Raw genomic sequence first — 17340 nt, 5'->3', positions numbered from 1 at the left:
ATCATATTAAAGTGCAAAATGAAGCAACAAGTGCTGAGGGGGAAGCTGCAGCAAAGTTATACAGATCTAGCCAGGATTGTGGATGAAGGTAGCTACACCAACCACAGGTTTTTCGTGTAGACAAAATAGCCTTCTATCAGAAGACAATTCCATGTAGGACTTTGACAGCTAGAGAGGAGAAGTCAAAGCTTCAAAAGACAAGCTGACTCTTTTGTTATACAGCTGGTGACTGTTAAGGTGAAGCTAATGCTCATTAACCACTGCAAAAAATCCTAGGGCCCTTAAGACTTATGCTAATTCTACTCCACCTGTGCTGTAGAAATGTAACAAAACCTAGATGAAAGAGCATTTATTTATAGCATCATGTACTGACTATTTAAGCCTATTGTTGAGACCTACTGCTCAGAAAAAGAGACTCCTTTCAAAATACTACTGCTCATTGACAATGTACCTGGTTACCCAAGAGCTCTGATGAAGATATACAAGGGAATAATATTACTTTCAGGCTGGCTAATACAATGTTCATTCTGCAGCCCATGTATCAAGTAGTAATTTTGACTTTTAAGTCTTATTATTTAAGGCACATGTTTCATAAGACTCTTACTGCCATAGATTGTGATTTATCAGATAGATCTGGGCAAAGTAAATGAAAACCTTCTGGAAAGGATTTAGTATTCTAGATGTCATTAAGTATATTTGTGATTTATGGGAGGAGGTCAAAATATCAACATTAAGAGAAGTATGGAAAAAGTTGATTCCAGCCCTCATGGATGACTTTTTAGGGATTCAAGACTCCAGTGGAGGAAGCAACTTCAGATGTGGTGGAAATAACAAGAGAATTAGAATTAGAAGTGGAGTCTTAGGATGTAACTACATTGCTGCAACGTCATGATAAAACTTGAACAGATGAGGAACTGCATTTTATGGATGAGCAAAGCAAGTGTTTTATTGAGATGTAACTGACTCTTGGTGAATATGCTATGAGCTCTTGAAATGACAACAAAGGATTTAGAATATTTCATAAACGTAATTCTTAAATCAAGAGCAAGGTTTAAGAGGATTGACTCCAATTCTAAAAGAAGTTCTACCATGGGTAAAATGCTATCAACAGCACAGTATGCTACAGAGAAATATTTCATAACAGGAAAAGTCAATCAATATGGCAGACTTTACAGTTGTCTTATTTTAAGAACGTGCTACAGCCACCCCAGCCTTCAGCAACCACCACCCTAATCAGTCAGTAGCCATCAACATCAAGGCAAGACCTTCCACCAGCAAAAAGATTATGATTCACTGAAGGCTTAGATGACTGTTAGCATCTGTTAGTAATAAAGTATTTTTAATTATGATATCTACATTTTTAGACATAATGCTATTGCATACTTACTAGACTACAGTGTAGTATAAATATAACTTTTACATACATTGAAAAAACAAAAACAAAATAATTTGTGTGACTCACTTTATTGCTATATTTGTTTGATTGCAGTGGTCTGGAACCAAACACGCAATATATCTGAGGTTTGCCTGTACTTCTTCAGGAAGTTATGATTCCCAGAACCAACAGGAAAAGTGTGAAGAAAGCAATCTAAAATCCTCTACCCCTTCCCTCTTGCTTTCATCATGGATGTTAGCACTTTTTTGATGCCAGTGATAGCATGCAGGAAAATGAGAGCAGAGAGGAGAGGTCATTTATTAGCTCATGGACCTAGAAAGTCTAAAGGTACATCTAGCTACATGCACAGCTAAATCTGTGAGCTTGACAATGTTACTAAGACATCGTCTCTATCTTTTACTCTTGGCCTTGCATTCTCTATTTGGTGGTCCATGGAAGTTCCAGACTCACTTTCTACCACCTTAAATTACAGGAGAAAGCAGCACACCTCTTTCTCAATGGTTTCAGAAAAGTCCAGGGTTTGGCTTTAATTGCCCCAACCCAGGTCCTGGCCTACCCATGAACCAATCATTGTGACCAGAAGAATATAATAGCTCACTGATTAAACACTGGTCATAAGCCCACCCCTAGAACTGAGAAGTGGAATGAGCTCCACCCAAGATAAGGAATAAGAGCGAGGGACAGGATTCACAAAAGGAAAACTATGGTGCAGTCATAGGACAACGAAGGTATGGATACTGGGCTAACAACAGCTGGCTGGTATGATCAGAGAGACAATCATCCTAAAAGACATATTTCCAACATGGAAAAATAACCTCAGTCCAGGTTAGGAGTTTGTAGGAGCTATGGGGCTTTTTCCCTCTGTTCTCAGGCAGAAGCTCAAGAGGCAGACTCAGTCTGGCAATTAGCTGTCAGCTCACCACCAATTCAAATGTCCTGGAGTGGGCCATGCTGATGATCTGTACTTGCAGTAATCATTTGGCTGGGTGAATCAAATTATACTTTCCAATGCCACTTCAAATCAGAATTGCTATGTCTGCACTCATTTTCAGCAGTAATACCGTGCAAGTTATTTTCTTTGATATTGACTCTACGTGGGCAAGGGAGAAATTTAGGCTTCTTTTAAGTTCTGCTCAACAGGAAAGACCAAAAAGTTTTAGAGATTTGCAAGGAGACTAATTAGGATCCATTCCAATTTAATGGCTAGGCTTTCACACTGAAATGGATAGGGAAACATGTTCTGTCCTTGCAAGGTAGAGATTTTTCTTACAAGTAGCTATCTAACTTGGAAACCTCATTCTTTCATAATGCCATGTGCAGTGATCAATCAGATGTAATGATCAAAAGAAAGCGTGCCTCAATCAATCCTGATAAACAAATAACTGCTATAGTGGCAAATCTAATGTGTTCTTCACTTCAAATTCACTTGCCAATAATTGGCCTCATTAGCGTCTGTGAAGTTAGCTGTTCGCTAAAATTGGGCAAGCTGTACATTAGATGTGTTCAGTGGTTTGCAAACCTTTGGGAATAATAGACCTACTGAATCAGCAATCTTGCTGGTTCCATGGAAATGAACAAGCTAAAAAGCAAGGAGACTGCAAGAGATCTAGGAGTGAAGGAGGGACCAGGAACTTCCTCCCACCTACCTATAATTAATATTGCCTTTTGCAACCTGTAAACTAAGGACTAGTTCTGTACCGTTTTTTAGAGATTTGATTTTGACAGAAAATGAACTCGATTTCTTTGTGCCATCTAGCTTTCAAATTACCCTGCCCACATCTGTCAGATGTTTTTGTTGTTCAATTATAAAAACTGTATCAACTGGATTATGAGAATGCTGTTTGCAGGCACCATAACCACAGATGCCCCTGGGTTGAACATCAGGCTCACTGCAATCTTCCCAAAGAAGGAAATATACTTCCAGCTGCTGCACCAGACCCATCCTTCTTGGAAAGAGGACAAAATCACAGCAGGTGAACCTTTTCTGGAATATCTGAACTATGCATTTGGGGAGATGGGAGGCAGAGAGAAGAGTGGAAATAGACTTAACTAATCCACTAACGTTTATATGGCTTATTCCTACAGAAATAGCAGAGTGAACAGTGAACACAACTATTCAGCTTGCCTAGAGGTAAGAGAGGTTTTTTTTCCCCGTGAATTAACCTATATGTCAGCACCACCAACATTCACCAATAATGCCTCATTTTCTGTGTCATTTTTGCTTCTGTTGTCAATATCTGTGAGTCACAAGAAAAAAAAAATGCATTTGCTTTTCATTCTAGCTTTTTCTCCCTTAAAAACTGGCCAGAAAAAGTTTCACATGATGTTTGTCAAAGGAAGGTTTAAGTATTTGTGAAAGACACAGGGTATGTTTGGACGCCACCTTTTCCAGCCAAATGCGAATCAACCCAGGTACAGTTCATTCCAGTTTCTGTTTTTCATCTGATGGCACCCACCCTCTTAACTTTGTAACTTATTTAATTACAACTATTTTTAACAACATCCACCATGATCAAGTAAGATATTGATTTTGCAGATCCCCAATATTGCAATGGCCTCCTAATTGGTTTCACTACTTCTACTCTTATTCCCACACTCACCCTTTAACCCCACTATACTCCCTTCCCACAGAGCAGCCTAAGTAAGCTCTTAAAAATGTAAATCAACTAATGGCTAGCCAATTTTCCCAGCACCATTTATTAAATAAGGAATCCTTTCCCCATTTCTTGTTTTTGTCGAGTTAATGGATGCAGCACACCAACATGGCACATGTATACATATGTAACAAACCTGCACGTTGTGCACATGTAACCTAGAACTTAAAGTATAATTAAAAAAAAAAAAAAGAAAAAAGAAAAAGAAAAAAATGTAAATCAGATCTTGTCACTGTCTTCCTTACATCCCTCCACTGACCTTCCGCTGCACGGAGAGTGCACCTGAGCTCTTGTGGAACCCTGTATTATTATCTCATCCTTGTCTTTCATGCTGCCCTTATATAATTCCATTCCGCCCACTGACAATCTGTCTCTTCCTCAAACACATAAACCCAATTTCTGCTTTGGAGCCTTCAGTCCTTTTTGTTCCCTCTTCCGATAGCACTCTAATCATGCCCCTCTTCAGGCCTGGCTCCATCTCATCCCTGGTTCTTGGTCAAATGCCACCTGCTCAGAAAGGCCCTTCCAGTCCCCCTGACACCATCTCCCCATTTCTCTTTATCAAATCATCCTGATTATTTTCTTCATAGAACTTGCTGTGATTTCAACTAATCTGTTTTGTTTTGTTTTGCCTGTATCTCCCTCTAAAAGGTAGATTCAAAGTGGGTATAAACTTTCCTCTACTTTATTCATCACTACATCCTCAGTGTCTAAAATAATGCTGATATTGTACCTGACATGTTCCAAGAAACTGGATGAATGTTTTGAAACTCCAAGTCGCATTATAAAGAATCACCATTTTATGTTCTAGAACTGGTTTTATTTCAAACATTTGCAAATCTAATATTACAAGAAGCAGTCTCCCATTGTTAATTCCCTTGACTCTCCCCAGAACATGATAATTTGCATAAGAATCATTTTCCAAAAAGAAAAAAAAAAAACTCAGACACACCAGAAAACTCTGGACTGCTTTCTTCTTCATTGTAAGTAATACAAGTTTGTGAGAATAAACATCAGGGCTTGATTCTTTAGAAGCTGAAAATTAGATCAAATGAATTGGAGGACAACTACATCTTGTGTTAATGTTTTCCTTCTCGAATGAAGAAAATGAGGTGATGCGAGCCATGACTCCATTTGAAAATGAAACTCTGTATTTCTATTCGATTTCACGTTAAAACACACTGTTTCTCATTGCAGACTTTTCATGTTGGTAAATGTTGCAATACTTCACAATCATTAGGCTCAGGCCCATTTACTATAAGCAAGCAAGACAAGCACAGATATATCATGCCCATAAAGCATCGTTTGTAAATTACACAGTAAATAAATGAGACTAAGTCAGAAACCCGAGTCTCACAACTTTCACCACTAATGTGGGAAAAAAAAAAAAAAAAGAGGAAGAAATTTCAGGTCAAATTTTCCCACTCTTAAAAGGTATAATTTATAAATAGTCTATTATGCTTTTATTATGCCAAATAAAATGAACATTCAAGAATATACCGTATGCCTTATTCTAACTCATAATAGACTAAAATGCTTCAAGAATAAAACTGGACTAATCAGATTTTGGCCATCTTTTGCAAAGTGTGACGCATAAGCACCCTGGTCCTGCCAGGAATTTTGTGTTGATTTCTGATTAGCTGATTACAGAAGTCAGCAGCAAAGCCATAATAAAGTAACAACTCACCGTGAGATGACAGTGAGCAAGTGTCTTTAAATTTATAATTGCCCTTGGATCTACTTAATTTAGCTTTAGGTTATGAAGCGTAATTGAGATAAATGGTTACACTGAGCAGGTATCAAATATGACAAGAAGCTGGCTGTGATTATTTTGTTACACTATTTCCTTACAGGGAATTTTTCTGCCAACACTTTTCCTATGACGGCTATTAAATTTTATAGGATTTTTCCCACCATTAGCTGTAATGGCATTTGCATGTTAAAAGCTCACAACAAATGAAAACCGTGATTCCATTGTTTCACAGGGGGAAAACCACGGTTACTGCTATTCCAAATGGAGAACAAATCTAAAAAGAATCAAGTAATTCCACTTCCTTGTATGATACCTATATAAGCTCTGTGGGAAAGCCCATTTACTTTGTAACTCTTCTATTTTTGAAACAAGATAGATTTTGCACATATTAGAAAACTGGATTCCACTACAAGCCAAGCAGAAGACACCTCAAATGCTATTTTTGTTGAGGGAATTTGTTTACAATTAAACATAATTTTCTCTCAAGTATATTTAATTAAGAAGCTCTAATCTCATGCGACTAGAGGGGGAAGCTTCATGGCTACTTGTAGGGGTTTCTTAATGAATATATATATGACAGGACTCTAGGACTTGTGTCTAAAGCAATACCAAATTATGAAAATAACACCAAAGGCAGACACTGAGCATTTCTTAGGCAATTTTCTTCTCTGAGAAAATTCAGCAACCAGTTCTGAAAATTTGTGGATATGCTATTCTGGATTATGATTCTGGATTCTAATTTATAAGTAATTTATTCAGGGTCATCTAAAGTTAGCAAAGCAAGACATAAGAAGCTATATATTTATGGATCTATGAAACTATCAAAATTTATGACTGCTTGATCAATCTAGATCTTTTAAATTTGGTTTAGCTTGTTCCTCATTTCTCTACCACCAGTTTTTCAAGGCACTATTCCCTTCACCCGGAATAGTGTTTATATTTTGTGACTCTCACATTCTATCCACCAAATTATTTCTCAAAATTCAGTTGTTCTGAGAATGCTTCAGAGATAAAAGATCCTCAATAGTTAAGACAACCAACACTCAAACATCTGGGTTTTCATTTTAGTTTGATCTCTCCCTGATGTGTCTTTTAGCTCTTTCTATGTTCTTCCTGAATATATTTAGTTCAAAGATTTCTGACCCTTCGTGGGCTCCATATAAGAGTATGAATTAGTTTAAAATTATATGTAATTTCTTACTAAAAGAACATCTTTGGAAATTGCTCAAGTAAATATTTTAAATTGCTAAAAGTTATTTTGTCATTTTTTTTTTCTCTAATTTTTCTTGCCCCCTCCTTCCCCAGTCCAGTGTTCCTTACTACCAAATGCAGAATCAGAAGAACAGTAGTTATGTTCGGTGAGGGAATCCGAAGAAATTCATTCACTCTTAGCAGTTTTCTATTTGTTCACTTAACCACTTAATGTCATCTTTTACTGCAAAGACCACCAAAAATTTGTGCTGCGTCACTACTGTTTACCCAAAGTTGCCGAAACTTTGGGAAAGTGGAAAACCTTCCATAGATCTGGACTGATGTGCAGCTGTGAGGGGAAACAACAAATATACTGCTGGCAACCCTTGACCACAAACCAAGTTCTATTTACTGATAAACATTAGTTTGGATAGGCATTATTTCCCATCTCCAATAACATATTCACACATGCACACACCAGGACGAATTTATCAGGAAAACAAAAGGAAAGTGCAATGGACGATGAATGCTAGCGCACCACTAACTGTGCTGCTTTAGGCAAATCACAACTTCTCTGTGACTCAATTTCCACAACTCTGAAATCAGAGATGATCTTTGTAGCTCTGTGATTTTATTCTCCTCTGACCAGAAAAAAATTGTTTAACCTCCTAAGCACGATAATTTACTTTATTTCAGCAAAAAATTCATAGTCCCAAGATTGATTGTCCACTGTTTAGTCTTTCCTAATGTCCTTTCTGAAAGTACTATCTTCCAAAATGCTTCCGGAAGCTTTCCATAACTCAGGTTCTACAAGGTCAATGCAACCTACATATTCCATTTATAAAAAGGTCTTTTCTTGCATTGTGTAAATATTCAAACTAAAAATCATTCCAATGCTGTATTACCTCAACAATTTTTGAAACAGAATATTGAATCTTTTGTTATTGTGATGAGAAGTTTCCTACAATTCTGGGTTTATATCAAATAACGCTGTGAAAACACTGATACTGTTGAAAATGGAAATAGCTTTACTGCTTTTTTCATTTTACCTAACGAACACAGAGGAAAGGCTTAGATCTGAAAAAGAAAAGGGCTTAAGTTAGACTCGTAAGAGGGCTATTTGTTTACAAATTTTAAGTAGATGCAGTTTGGTTAAGGAGACTAAGCAGGAATGTCAAATCTTTTTAAGACATTTAAACATATTACATTCTTTCATACAATGAGTGGTTATCTGCCATTGGGTTTCTTATGGTGTTTTAGATATTAACACAGTGAGTTACAAGATGGTATAGATATACAGAATTGTATGCTTATTAGCCAAGCCATGACACAGAAGGTTATTTGTGTTATATGACACTGACGGAATTGCTGCTAAGCCGCAAAAAGATCATGCTGGCAACAACATTGGTTCCAGGCATCAAATCCCCAGATATTGGTTCATTTTGTTTAAGGCATCACACACTGTGTTCAAGTCGCTGCGAAGGTCCTGCACCACATTTTCAATACTTCTGGTGTCTTTCAGAATTTCAATACTCTGCGTGTAGGGATTGAAGTATACTGAGAAGGGACGGGTAATTGACTTTGCAAAGTCCCTGCAGAATAAACAGAAATAGAAAGAGATGTGATCAACCCTCATTTGTACAAGAGATAGACAAAAGGAAGGAATAGAGACAGAAAAATAAAGAGTTATTTTCTCTAGGTAGGAGAAAAAAGTTTACCTCATCTTTTCTTTGGCTTCTTCAAAACTTTCTGAAACAAAGTAGGCTTCCTGGAAGGTGGTGATAAGGCATTCCTGTAAGCAAGTTGTCTTTGGGTCAAAGGCTTTCACACATGCCTTGTCAGAAAGGGCATGCTGCAAAATATACCACAAAACCCGTTAAACTCTGTAATGAGACTTCCAAAGTGCCGTGACATCACATTTTTACAACACATTTGATAGCTTGGTAATCCTACAGAGCTGCTCAGTGACTAGCCTGTCATGAAATATAGAACTCTCCTGTGTGCAGGGTAAATTGGACACGAGGATTTTGTTTGTTTGTTTGTTTTGTTTTTTTAAGTGTACTAGGTACTGTGGGAGAAAATGAGATTATGGTATTATGTAATTTATTACCAGCCAAATTCATACTGAAGGACAGTTCAGAGCTATACCCCCACAGAAATGGGATTTTAAATATATGCTATGAGTAGAATCAGGGACAGCATAAATATGCTCCTAAATTTATTGCTATAAGCAATGTACTAAAATTTCACTTAAATGGCAGAAGTAATAATTATCTGCGTGGAGAGGTAATTGAGGCTCTGACTAAACTATTTGTTGACTCATTGCAGGATATTTTGAGGCCAGGTACTGTGTATCAACAGAGTCTGGAATGGGCCTGTATATTTGAGGATACTTACAAAGCATTCATTTACCTTCCAGCAACTACAGCAGAGCAATATACAGCAGATACATATTGCCAGTTGAGGAGAAAAGGAGCTCATACTAATAGTTAGAGTTATGCCAAGAGCAGGTATTAGAAAAACAGGAAAGCTGGTGTAATTACTCTTTGAACCATCATTAGCTCCGTTCAGCTCACTACATGACTGGCACTAAGAACAGCAGGGAACAATGAATGACTATATTCTCAAGATAAATTCAGTGATGTTAAAAGTTAGTGGTCATTTCCTGCCATGTGCCGCCTGGCTATTTATAGACCCTAGATTGATGGTTCTAAAAACGCAATGTGCATAAGAATCACTGAGGAGCTTATGAAAATGCAGATATCCAGGGTCTCAATTTCATTTGGCAGGTCTCGATGAAACCCAGAAATCTTCATTTTAAAGGAATCCAAGGTGACTCTGACATAAGTGGTTGTGAACTATATTTTGAGAAATACTCCTCTTGATTCTTTTTCTTAATTTAAGGGGGAAATTAGTTGGGAGAGAGAAGCAGAGAGAAAAAAAAATGGAGTAGCAGAAACTGCCGCGAACTGAGAGTTGGAAAACTGGGGCTTCAGTCCAGGTCTGAGTAACTTTAGCCCAGGTCTGGAAGATTTTGAAGACAATCTCTATGCCAGCCTCTGGATTCTACCCATTGTGCTTTTCTACCTTCTCAGTGTCTAACAGCTAAGGTTCCCTGGAGAAGTTCTGAAAACCCTTTCCTGTTCAATATTCTTGGTGCATTCCTCCAACAATTTCAAAATGCATGGAATGATTTATAGCCCTCCATGAAGAAGTCTGTGGTTCCCTAAGTTTGAAAATGCAATTGAGAACCAAAAGACTGACATGTAAGAGAAAGGGCACCCTGCATGTGATTTGCTTTCCTGCAAAGTTCCGTTGTCCAGATAAATGCACATATGAATCACAGAATGCAGAGGGCCTCTCAGTGTGAACTCATTTTTTTTGGCCCACAGAACAACTTCATTATAAGCAGAAGGTCACTACACTTGCAAATGCATTTGTGCTAGATTCAACGCAGGGCAGTGAACATCAAGGGATTTTGGTTCCACATGACCAATAATTCTGTCCACAATTTTAGAAACAAATTCGCAGTTTCAAGAAACAAAATGTCCCTTTATGAAAGCTGTTGCTTCTCTGCAAAAATTGGCTTCCTATTGGCTTGCCGTGATTTTCAGAATTCAAATTAGCTTTCTTTGCATCCATACACTCTGGTTACAATTAATGTACTATGTTGTTCTAATAGTCCATTCATCCATCAGTACATATGGAAAGAAGGACAGTGGCTGGCTCAATGTGTTCAATCTTTCTACTCTCTCATCCCTGCGTTCAGGGGCATGGCCAGAGTGGTAGCAGAACAGGCTGTAAGAACATTAAAGCCATGGCTCCCTTGGGACATCCTTGCTAAGCTAAAGACATTTCACTGGGTCAAGGACAAGCACAAGAAAGAAGTGAAACTCATCTGTTTGTGTCTCCATTGCTTCTATAAGACATTAGCAACCTTAGCAGTCACTATGTATAGAGGATGCCTCCAGAGGTGTGTATGCAACGACAGAGACTGAAATCAGTGTGGTTTTGGAAAAAAAAATCATTTTGTGACAATTCCACTGGATATCCAGATACTTATTTAGTCATTTTAACAGCTAAAAAGGATTAAAGTAGATCAAGAAAAGGCCCAGAGCATAGGACACTCTGCCCCAGATTTCAAGAAAAAACAGTGGGTTCACACGTGTGTAATCTGAGACAGACCATTTGGCAATATAGATCACACTTGGCCAATGCAATATTTAAAGGAAAAACTGGAAGTTAATTGTCTTAAGTTCTCAAAAATGCAGACTATCCTCAGGAGCCTGCTATGCATGTGATATGCTGGTTACCTGCTGGAGACCTTTCCACCCAAGGAGTATGGGACCAGTGCTGCTGTTTGGCTGTTAATGAATACGGGGGTAATAATGGTACCCATGGATTAGCCTGGAGATGACAAGAACCTGGAGTTGGGGGAGCAGCCAGTGAATGAAGCCAACAAATGAAGTGATGATCACCCATATAAATGGCCTCATTTACCTGACCATGAGCTGACTGTGTGCTGAGTTCCAGGAACATCCATGCAGCCCACGAAATCTCCTATCTCTGAATATTACAGTGTGTCCCAAGAGGTATAAAATAGCATCCATGTCTTTGATTCCACCTTCTATTGCCCAATGCAGAAGTCCAACTGAGTTTGCTTCTCAGTTTCTATCCAGGTCTCACTCTAAGCCCCTCAGTTTTGGGGAGCAGCTATTGTACCCTCTTCTCTATGTCCAGAGTGGATTCTCTGTAAACATTGAACCAAACTACTTGATGTCCCCAGGGAACTCTGCAGTGATTCCGTCTTGAAATGGTAGCAGTCTGATATCCTGAAGTTTGCAAGAATTAATACAACTTCCTGCAGAGAGAAGCTTTATAATGCTGACAGAATCTGGTTGACAATCTTTTACTTTGAAGCCATTTTTAAAGTACAGGAATGCTTGAGAGTCACCTTCTCTCCTCAGAACACTCTCTAAAAGGACTATTTTGGATTTACCCATAGTGCTAGAGACAAGGGCACAGGGCTGGGAACCAGGAGACCTGGGTTCTAAATGTAGCTGTCTCCAGAGGCTAGACGTATAATATCAAATGAGTGAAACTACCCCATGTTGGGCAGCAGCTTTATCTTTGATAAACTGAAAAGATTGACCTAGATGAATTCTAAGACTCTTCTTGAAATGTAATTTTAACAGACCGCAAGTATACAGCACTCATACTACCTTTACCTCCCTCCACACGAGCCACAATAAATTGACCATAGCAGCCCTTCCCACTGGGCCTGGGGATGGACTTCCCACCCTTCTCCACAGAGGCGGTTACTACCAATTAATTGACTTCGGTGCACAAGTTAAGACTTATTTGCCATTCCAGTTTTTTTAATATAAAAATTTCTTTTCAATATAAAAAATTTCCCAGAATCCAACTATTAGTAGACAATACTATAAGGTAGTTAAAAATACAGGTCTTTATGGTTAAGAATACAGGTCTTTATGGTTAAGAATTGAGGTGTAAATCTGACTCCATCTCTACCTAACTACGTGTCCTTGGGCAAATTACTTTACCTCTGTAAGCCTATTTGAGTATTCATCTGGAAAATGGAAATACTAATAGTCATATCTATAACCTGGGGTTGTGGTCAAAATTAAAAGAGATAATGGATGCAAAGTGCCTGGCACGGGAAGTGCTCAGTATATTTAGTTATCATCACTAATTCAGTCCAGCAATGATGCTTTGTGTACAAATATGTTCAGCCAAACCTTCCACCATTTGTGCAGCCCTCCTCCCTCAGGGGTCTGAAACCCATAGAGAATGAAATGGCCCCAGATCTGAGGCTCTCAGGTCCTAGACTATGATAGTGCCTGCCCTGGGTTCATCAGTTTAAAATCTTCCTTCCCAGACACCTGCTTTTGCAATGACAGTTATTATCTCAACTATTCTAGACGCAAACCCTGTGATCCTCACTATCTATATTAGGACTGGTTAAAGTTGAAAAAAAAAACCTCAAGTATGAAGTCAGGTTTGTGAATAGTTTGGGCCCTAGATTCTGAATAAGAATTTGCAAACACTCTACACTCACACCACAATCATCTCTTCCCACATCAAAAGAACAACAAATACATACATATATGTATAAATGCATTGTGTCTATATAATATTTTTGAGCCTCCCTCAAAGGCTTATCCTGCCAAATAAGCACAATGTGACATCTATATCCCCATTGCCAAATTAGGCAATGATGCATTACACTTTTTTAAATTGGCAATTAGGCTACACCAATTTGAATAAGCTGCAGGGCCAAGGGAACAACCTCCATCTTCAAGCAATCGTTCCACAAAAACCAAAGACACAGTTTCCAGCTCCCAACATCCAGCATTTACTCTGTCATTACCAACAGCACTACCAACTTCATGAGAAGAAAGAGCAGGAGGAAGGGACTCGAAAGCCATCTGAACAAGGTAAATGTGTGAGAGCTCAGGAGCAGCAAGTCCTTACTCTAGTCACACCACTGACCAAACAGATGACACCAGAGAACCTGCAAAGCCCTTGGGCCTCTCCTATACAGACTAGCAGTAATTCTGACCACCTCCCAGAGTTGCTGCAAGTGGTAATAAATACAAATTGCTTGTATTAAATATAAAGCTATTCTGAGAATGCTGATTAATAGCTATATCAAGGCAACACAATAAATTTGCCATGCAAGATATCCTAAAACTAAAGCCAAAAAATCATAAGTAAATTTGTTTAAACCATCAGCTTTTTCAAAACTCAAAGAGCAAAATAGATGTATTTATATGTAATATGTCAGCAACTACTATGGGGTGGATGTTAAGGCTACTTGCAAAAAAAAAAAAAAAATCTAATCTCTGGCCTAAAAGATATAAATATCTAGACCTTACCCTTACTCATGAAAAAGTAGAAATTGCCTTTTGCTTTTGAGATGGGTTAGCTTTTTGATATAAGACTCAGCCAATTCATTGACTAGCAATCATTTCCTCACCACCTAAAGTGAAAAAACTTTACTGTCACTTCTCTAAGAGAATTGGACTCAACAAAGATCCATATCATCACTTTCTTAGAATTTCCCTACTACATTCCAAGTTCTTGAAATCTTGGACCATCAATTTTGTGTTTGTTGAACAAAATAAATGAATAAGCAAGCAAATAATAAATCAAAAATGATAGACATATAGTTAGATCAACTCAGGATAAAGAGAAAAAGTGTGAAAGACACAAGTTAGACTATGGGTAAAGCAATTATCCTACTTTCAAACTTTTCTTTAAAGTCAGTGTTCCAGGTGACTCAGCTCATTGTTAATTGTTCTCCACAGTGATGAAAGGTATGGAAAAGCCCCACCCAAATGCACTTTTTGGTATTCCTGTAAGTACACCACAGAATAGATCATTAGAATAAAAGAGGGGCAACCACTGCTGTGGGGGAAAAGGTGGTGTTTATGGTTATAAGATTTATGCTAACTTTTACAAGCTTTTCCATATTTATTTTGTTTCTATCTTCAAAAAGAATAAGTTTCTATTGTCCAAAAAAAAGAGGAAAAAATGAAAGTTATCTGAACTATAGATAAACCACGTGGAAGTACTTGGCCAGCTCTAAAGAGCAACATCTATGCCTCAGGAAAATTTAGCCCCTTATAGCACAAAGTGTAGAATGTGTTCTGTTTAAGAAGAGAAGGTGATTGTGGATACTTATGTAAAAGTTATAAAGATGACACCAAAACCTCCAGCAACTCCACCTAAAAAGTTATAAAGATGACACCAAAACCCTCCAGTAGCTGGGACTTACATCTGGGCTGCAGTTGGAACAGCATAAAATATTTTACTGCAAAAGGTAACTGCACTCAAAACTGTAAGCTTGTTTACACAGGAATAATGATAACGTTATTTATAAAGTTATCCCTACATGGGTCCAGGACTATCATTTTTTCATTCAAATAAAGGTTAAAAGTTCTCAGAAATGCTTTGAGAGGGCTCTGGGTACCTTCACAAGCAGGGCAAGGAGAATGTGGGGGAAGAGGTGCTAGGGAAAGCATCTTGTATTACATATTCTCTGTGAAAAATCAGAAGCTATTTCACATGGAAAGTATTTCTGAACTGTAAAAATGGTCCAGTCATAGCAATCATAAGGATGTTGAGGTATTGAAATTTGAGAATGGAAGAACGCTAATGATTGGAGGTAATGGACCAGAGCAAGAAGGTACTCTGTGAACAATGCCCTTCTTGGTACGTATTTCTGGCTGATTTCCATTTCCAGATGATTCTGTCCACACTGGTAGGAACAAAAACAACAGATTCATCCTAATGCTGCCCACACATGCCTCATTAACCAGACCAGAAGACCCTGCGGAAAGTCAGGGCCATGAGAGAGATCTGTTTCCTTTGTTTCTGGTGCAACTTATAAACCGTCTGAGGAGGATGTAAATAGACACAGCTCAAGAACTACATCATTTTCTGACTCTATTATTCAGGGAAATCAAGAAACACTCTATAGAGTGCATAGTCTTATGGGGATATGACATCACGCTGTTGCTGTGGGCTTTGCCCACTGCACTAAGATTAACAGCAAATAGATTCTTTGTTGAGAATTTAGTTTTTAAAAAAATTACCACATTACATCAGGTCATCAAGTTTTTGTTAGGTTGAATATTACTATCCTGTATTCCAGTGAACTCCAGACAGTTCTTTCAATGGACCAGACTTCAACTAGAATCTTGAGGGTCCACACGTGGCCCTCCACTGACAGATCTGTGTACCCCATCCTTTCCTTGTTTACCCTTTCCATCCCTCAAGAATCACCATGGACAGCAGGGTCCTTGACAGGAAGGCTTCTCAGGAATGGCCTAATATGAGCCAGGCACATTTCTTGCATTGTCACACTCTTTGTATTATGTGGTTGGTTGTTTATCTCTTGCACTAAAGTGTACGGTAAACTCTCTGATGGCAGGGGTCCCAGGGAGTGCAGCCTAGTGGTTAGGAGCTCAGATCCTAGAGCCTAGATGGCTGGGATTTGAGCCCAGCTCAGCACTTATTAACTGTGTGATCTTAGGCAAGTTCCCTAATGTCTTTATGCCTCAGTTTTCTCATCTGTGATAAAAATATCCCTTATCTCATTGGGTTCTTATGAGCATTACATGGGTTAATACGTCCAAAGCACCAGAAATATTGTCCATTTAAATGCTTGTTCTGACTGTTATCATTATTTTCTTTTTTTTTTTTTTTTTTTTTTTTCAGACAGAGTCTCCTCTGTTCCCAGGCTGGAGTGCAGTGGCGTGATCTCGGCTCACTGCAACCTCCGCCTCCCGGGTTCAAGTGATTCTCTTGCCTCAGCCTCCTGAGTAGCTGGGATTACAGGTACCCACCATCATGCCTAGCTAATTGTTGCATTTTTGTAGAGGTGTAGTTTCACTGTGTTGGCCAGGGTGATCTTGAACTCCTGACCTCAGGTGATCTGCCTGCCTCAGCCTCCCAAAGTGCTGAGATTACAAGCATGAGCCAATGCACCTGGCCTTTCTTCTTATTCTTCATCCTTATTACTTGTCTTTTTATCCCCAGTGACTGCCATAGTACATGGCACTAGGTGTTCAACCAAATGTTTGAAGAATGAATGAAGTCATCAAATAACCAGACTCAATAAAACTATAATTACTTTGCATCTCTCAATAATGCAAATGGCCAAAAAGTATCAATAACTATATACTTCCCATTTATATTACATAAGGATAATCAATGCTCAAAATAAGAATGATCCACAATCCTGACCTTAGTCTGAATAGTCAAAGAAAGGTTCAATTATTTTCAGTACTATTCTAGATTGTATATCACACTGCATTTAAAATTCACCAAAACTTGCTAGCCCCCCATGGTTTAAATGGCAAGAATATTTAAATTATCAGAATATTCCAGGTCTCAACATTTCTGGAAAAAATGACCATTTTATTGTATTTTAAAACCAAAAAAATGACATTCTTTAGGCATCATTACACATAATAGATACCTCTCTGATAATATACTTATTTGGTTTATTTCTCCAAATTGTTTATGTCCACACATGTTTTAATGCACATTAATTTTGAAGAAGCTGAAATAACATCAAACTCCCCTTTAGGAAGTAGATGCTGAGGAGTCCAAAGGAGCCAGGGAGGTGTTGGAAATCAGAGGAGCCAAGCCACGCTCACAAGTGAACTTCAATCAGTAGGATCACTGCTAGCTCACGGCCCACTTTTCAGCACTAAATTTAGGCCAGCCATTTGTTACCCAAGATTTGGGCATACATTTTTCATTGCTGTTGATTTGTACAAATGGCTGCTCATCCATTTGAGTCACACTACAAA

At 38.3% G+C, this 17340-nt stretch overlaps 1 protein-coding gene across 1 annotated transcript in view; it reads right to left on the bottom strand.

Moving 5' to 3' along the window:
* Positions 1-8411: 8411 nt before the first annotated feature.
* Positions 8412-17340, bottom strand: part of TPH2 (tryptophan hydroxylase 2) — a 90939-nt gene continuing 82010 nt past the window's right edge. The window contains 2 exon segments of the mRNA NM_001039946.1: positions 8412-8586; positions 8713-8846. Of these exon segments, the coding sequence (NP_001035035.1) occupies positions 8412-8586; positions 8713-8846 (309 nt within the window).

The sequence above is a fragment of the Macaca mulatta genome, chromosome 11, assembly GCF_049350105.2.
Source record: "Macaca mulatta isolate MMU2019108-1 chromosome 11, T2T-MMU8v2.0, whole genome shotgun sequence".
Taxonomy (NCBI): domain Eukaryota; kingdom Metazoa; phylum Chordata; class Mammalia; order Primates; family Cercopithecidae; genus Macaca; species Macaca mulatta.
The sequence above is the reverse complement of the archived record's forward strand: the minus strand, read 5'-3'. Positions and strand labels throughout refer to the sequence as shown.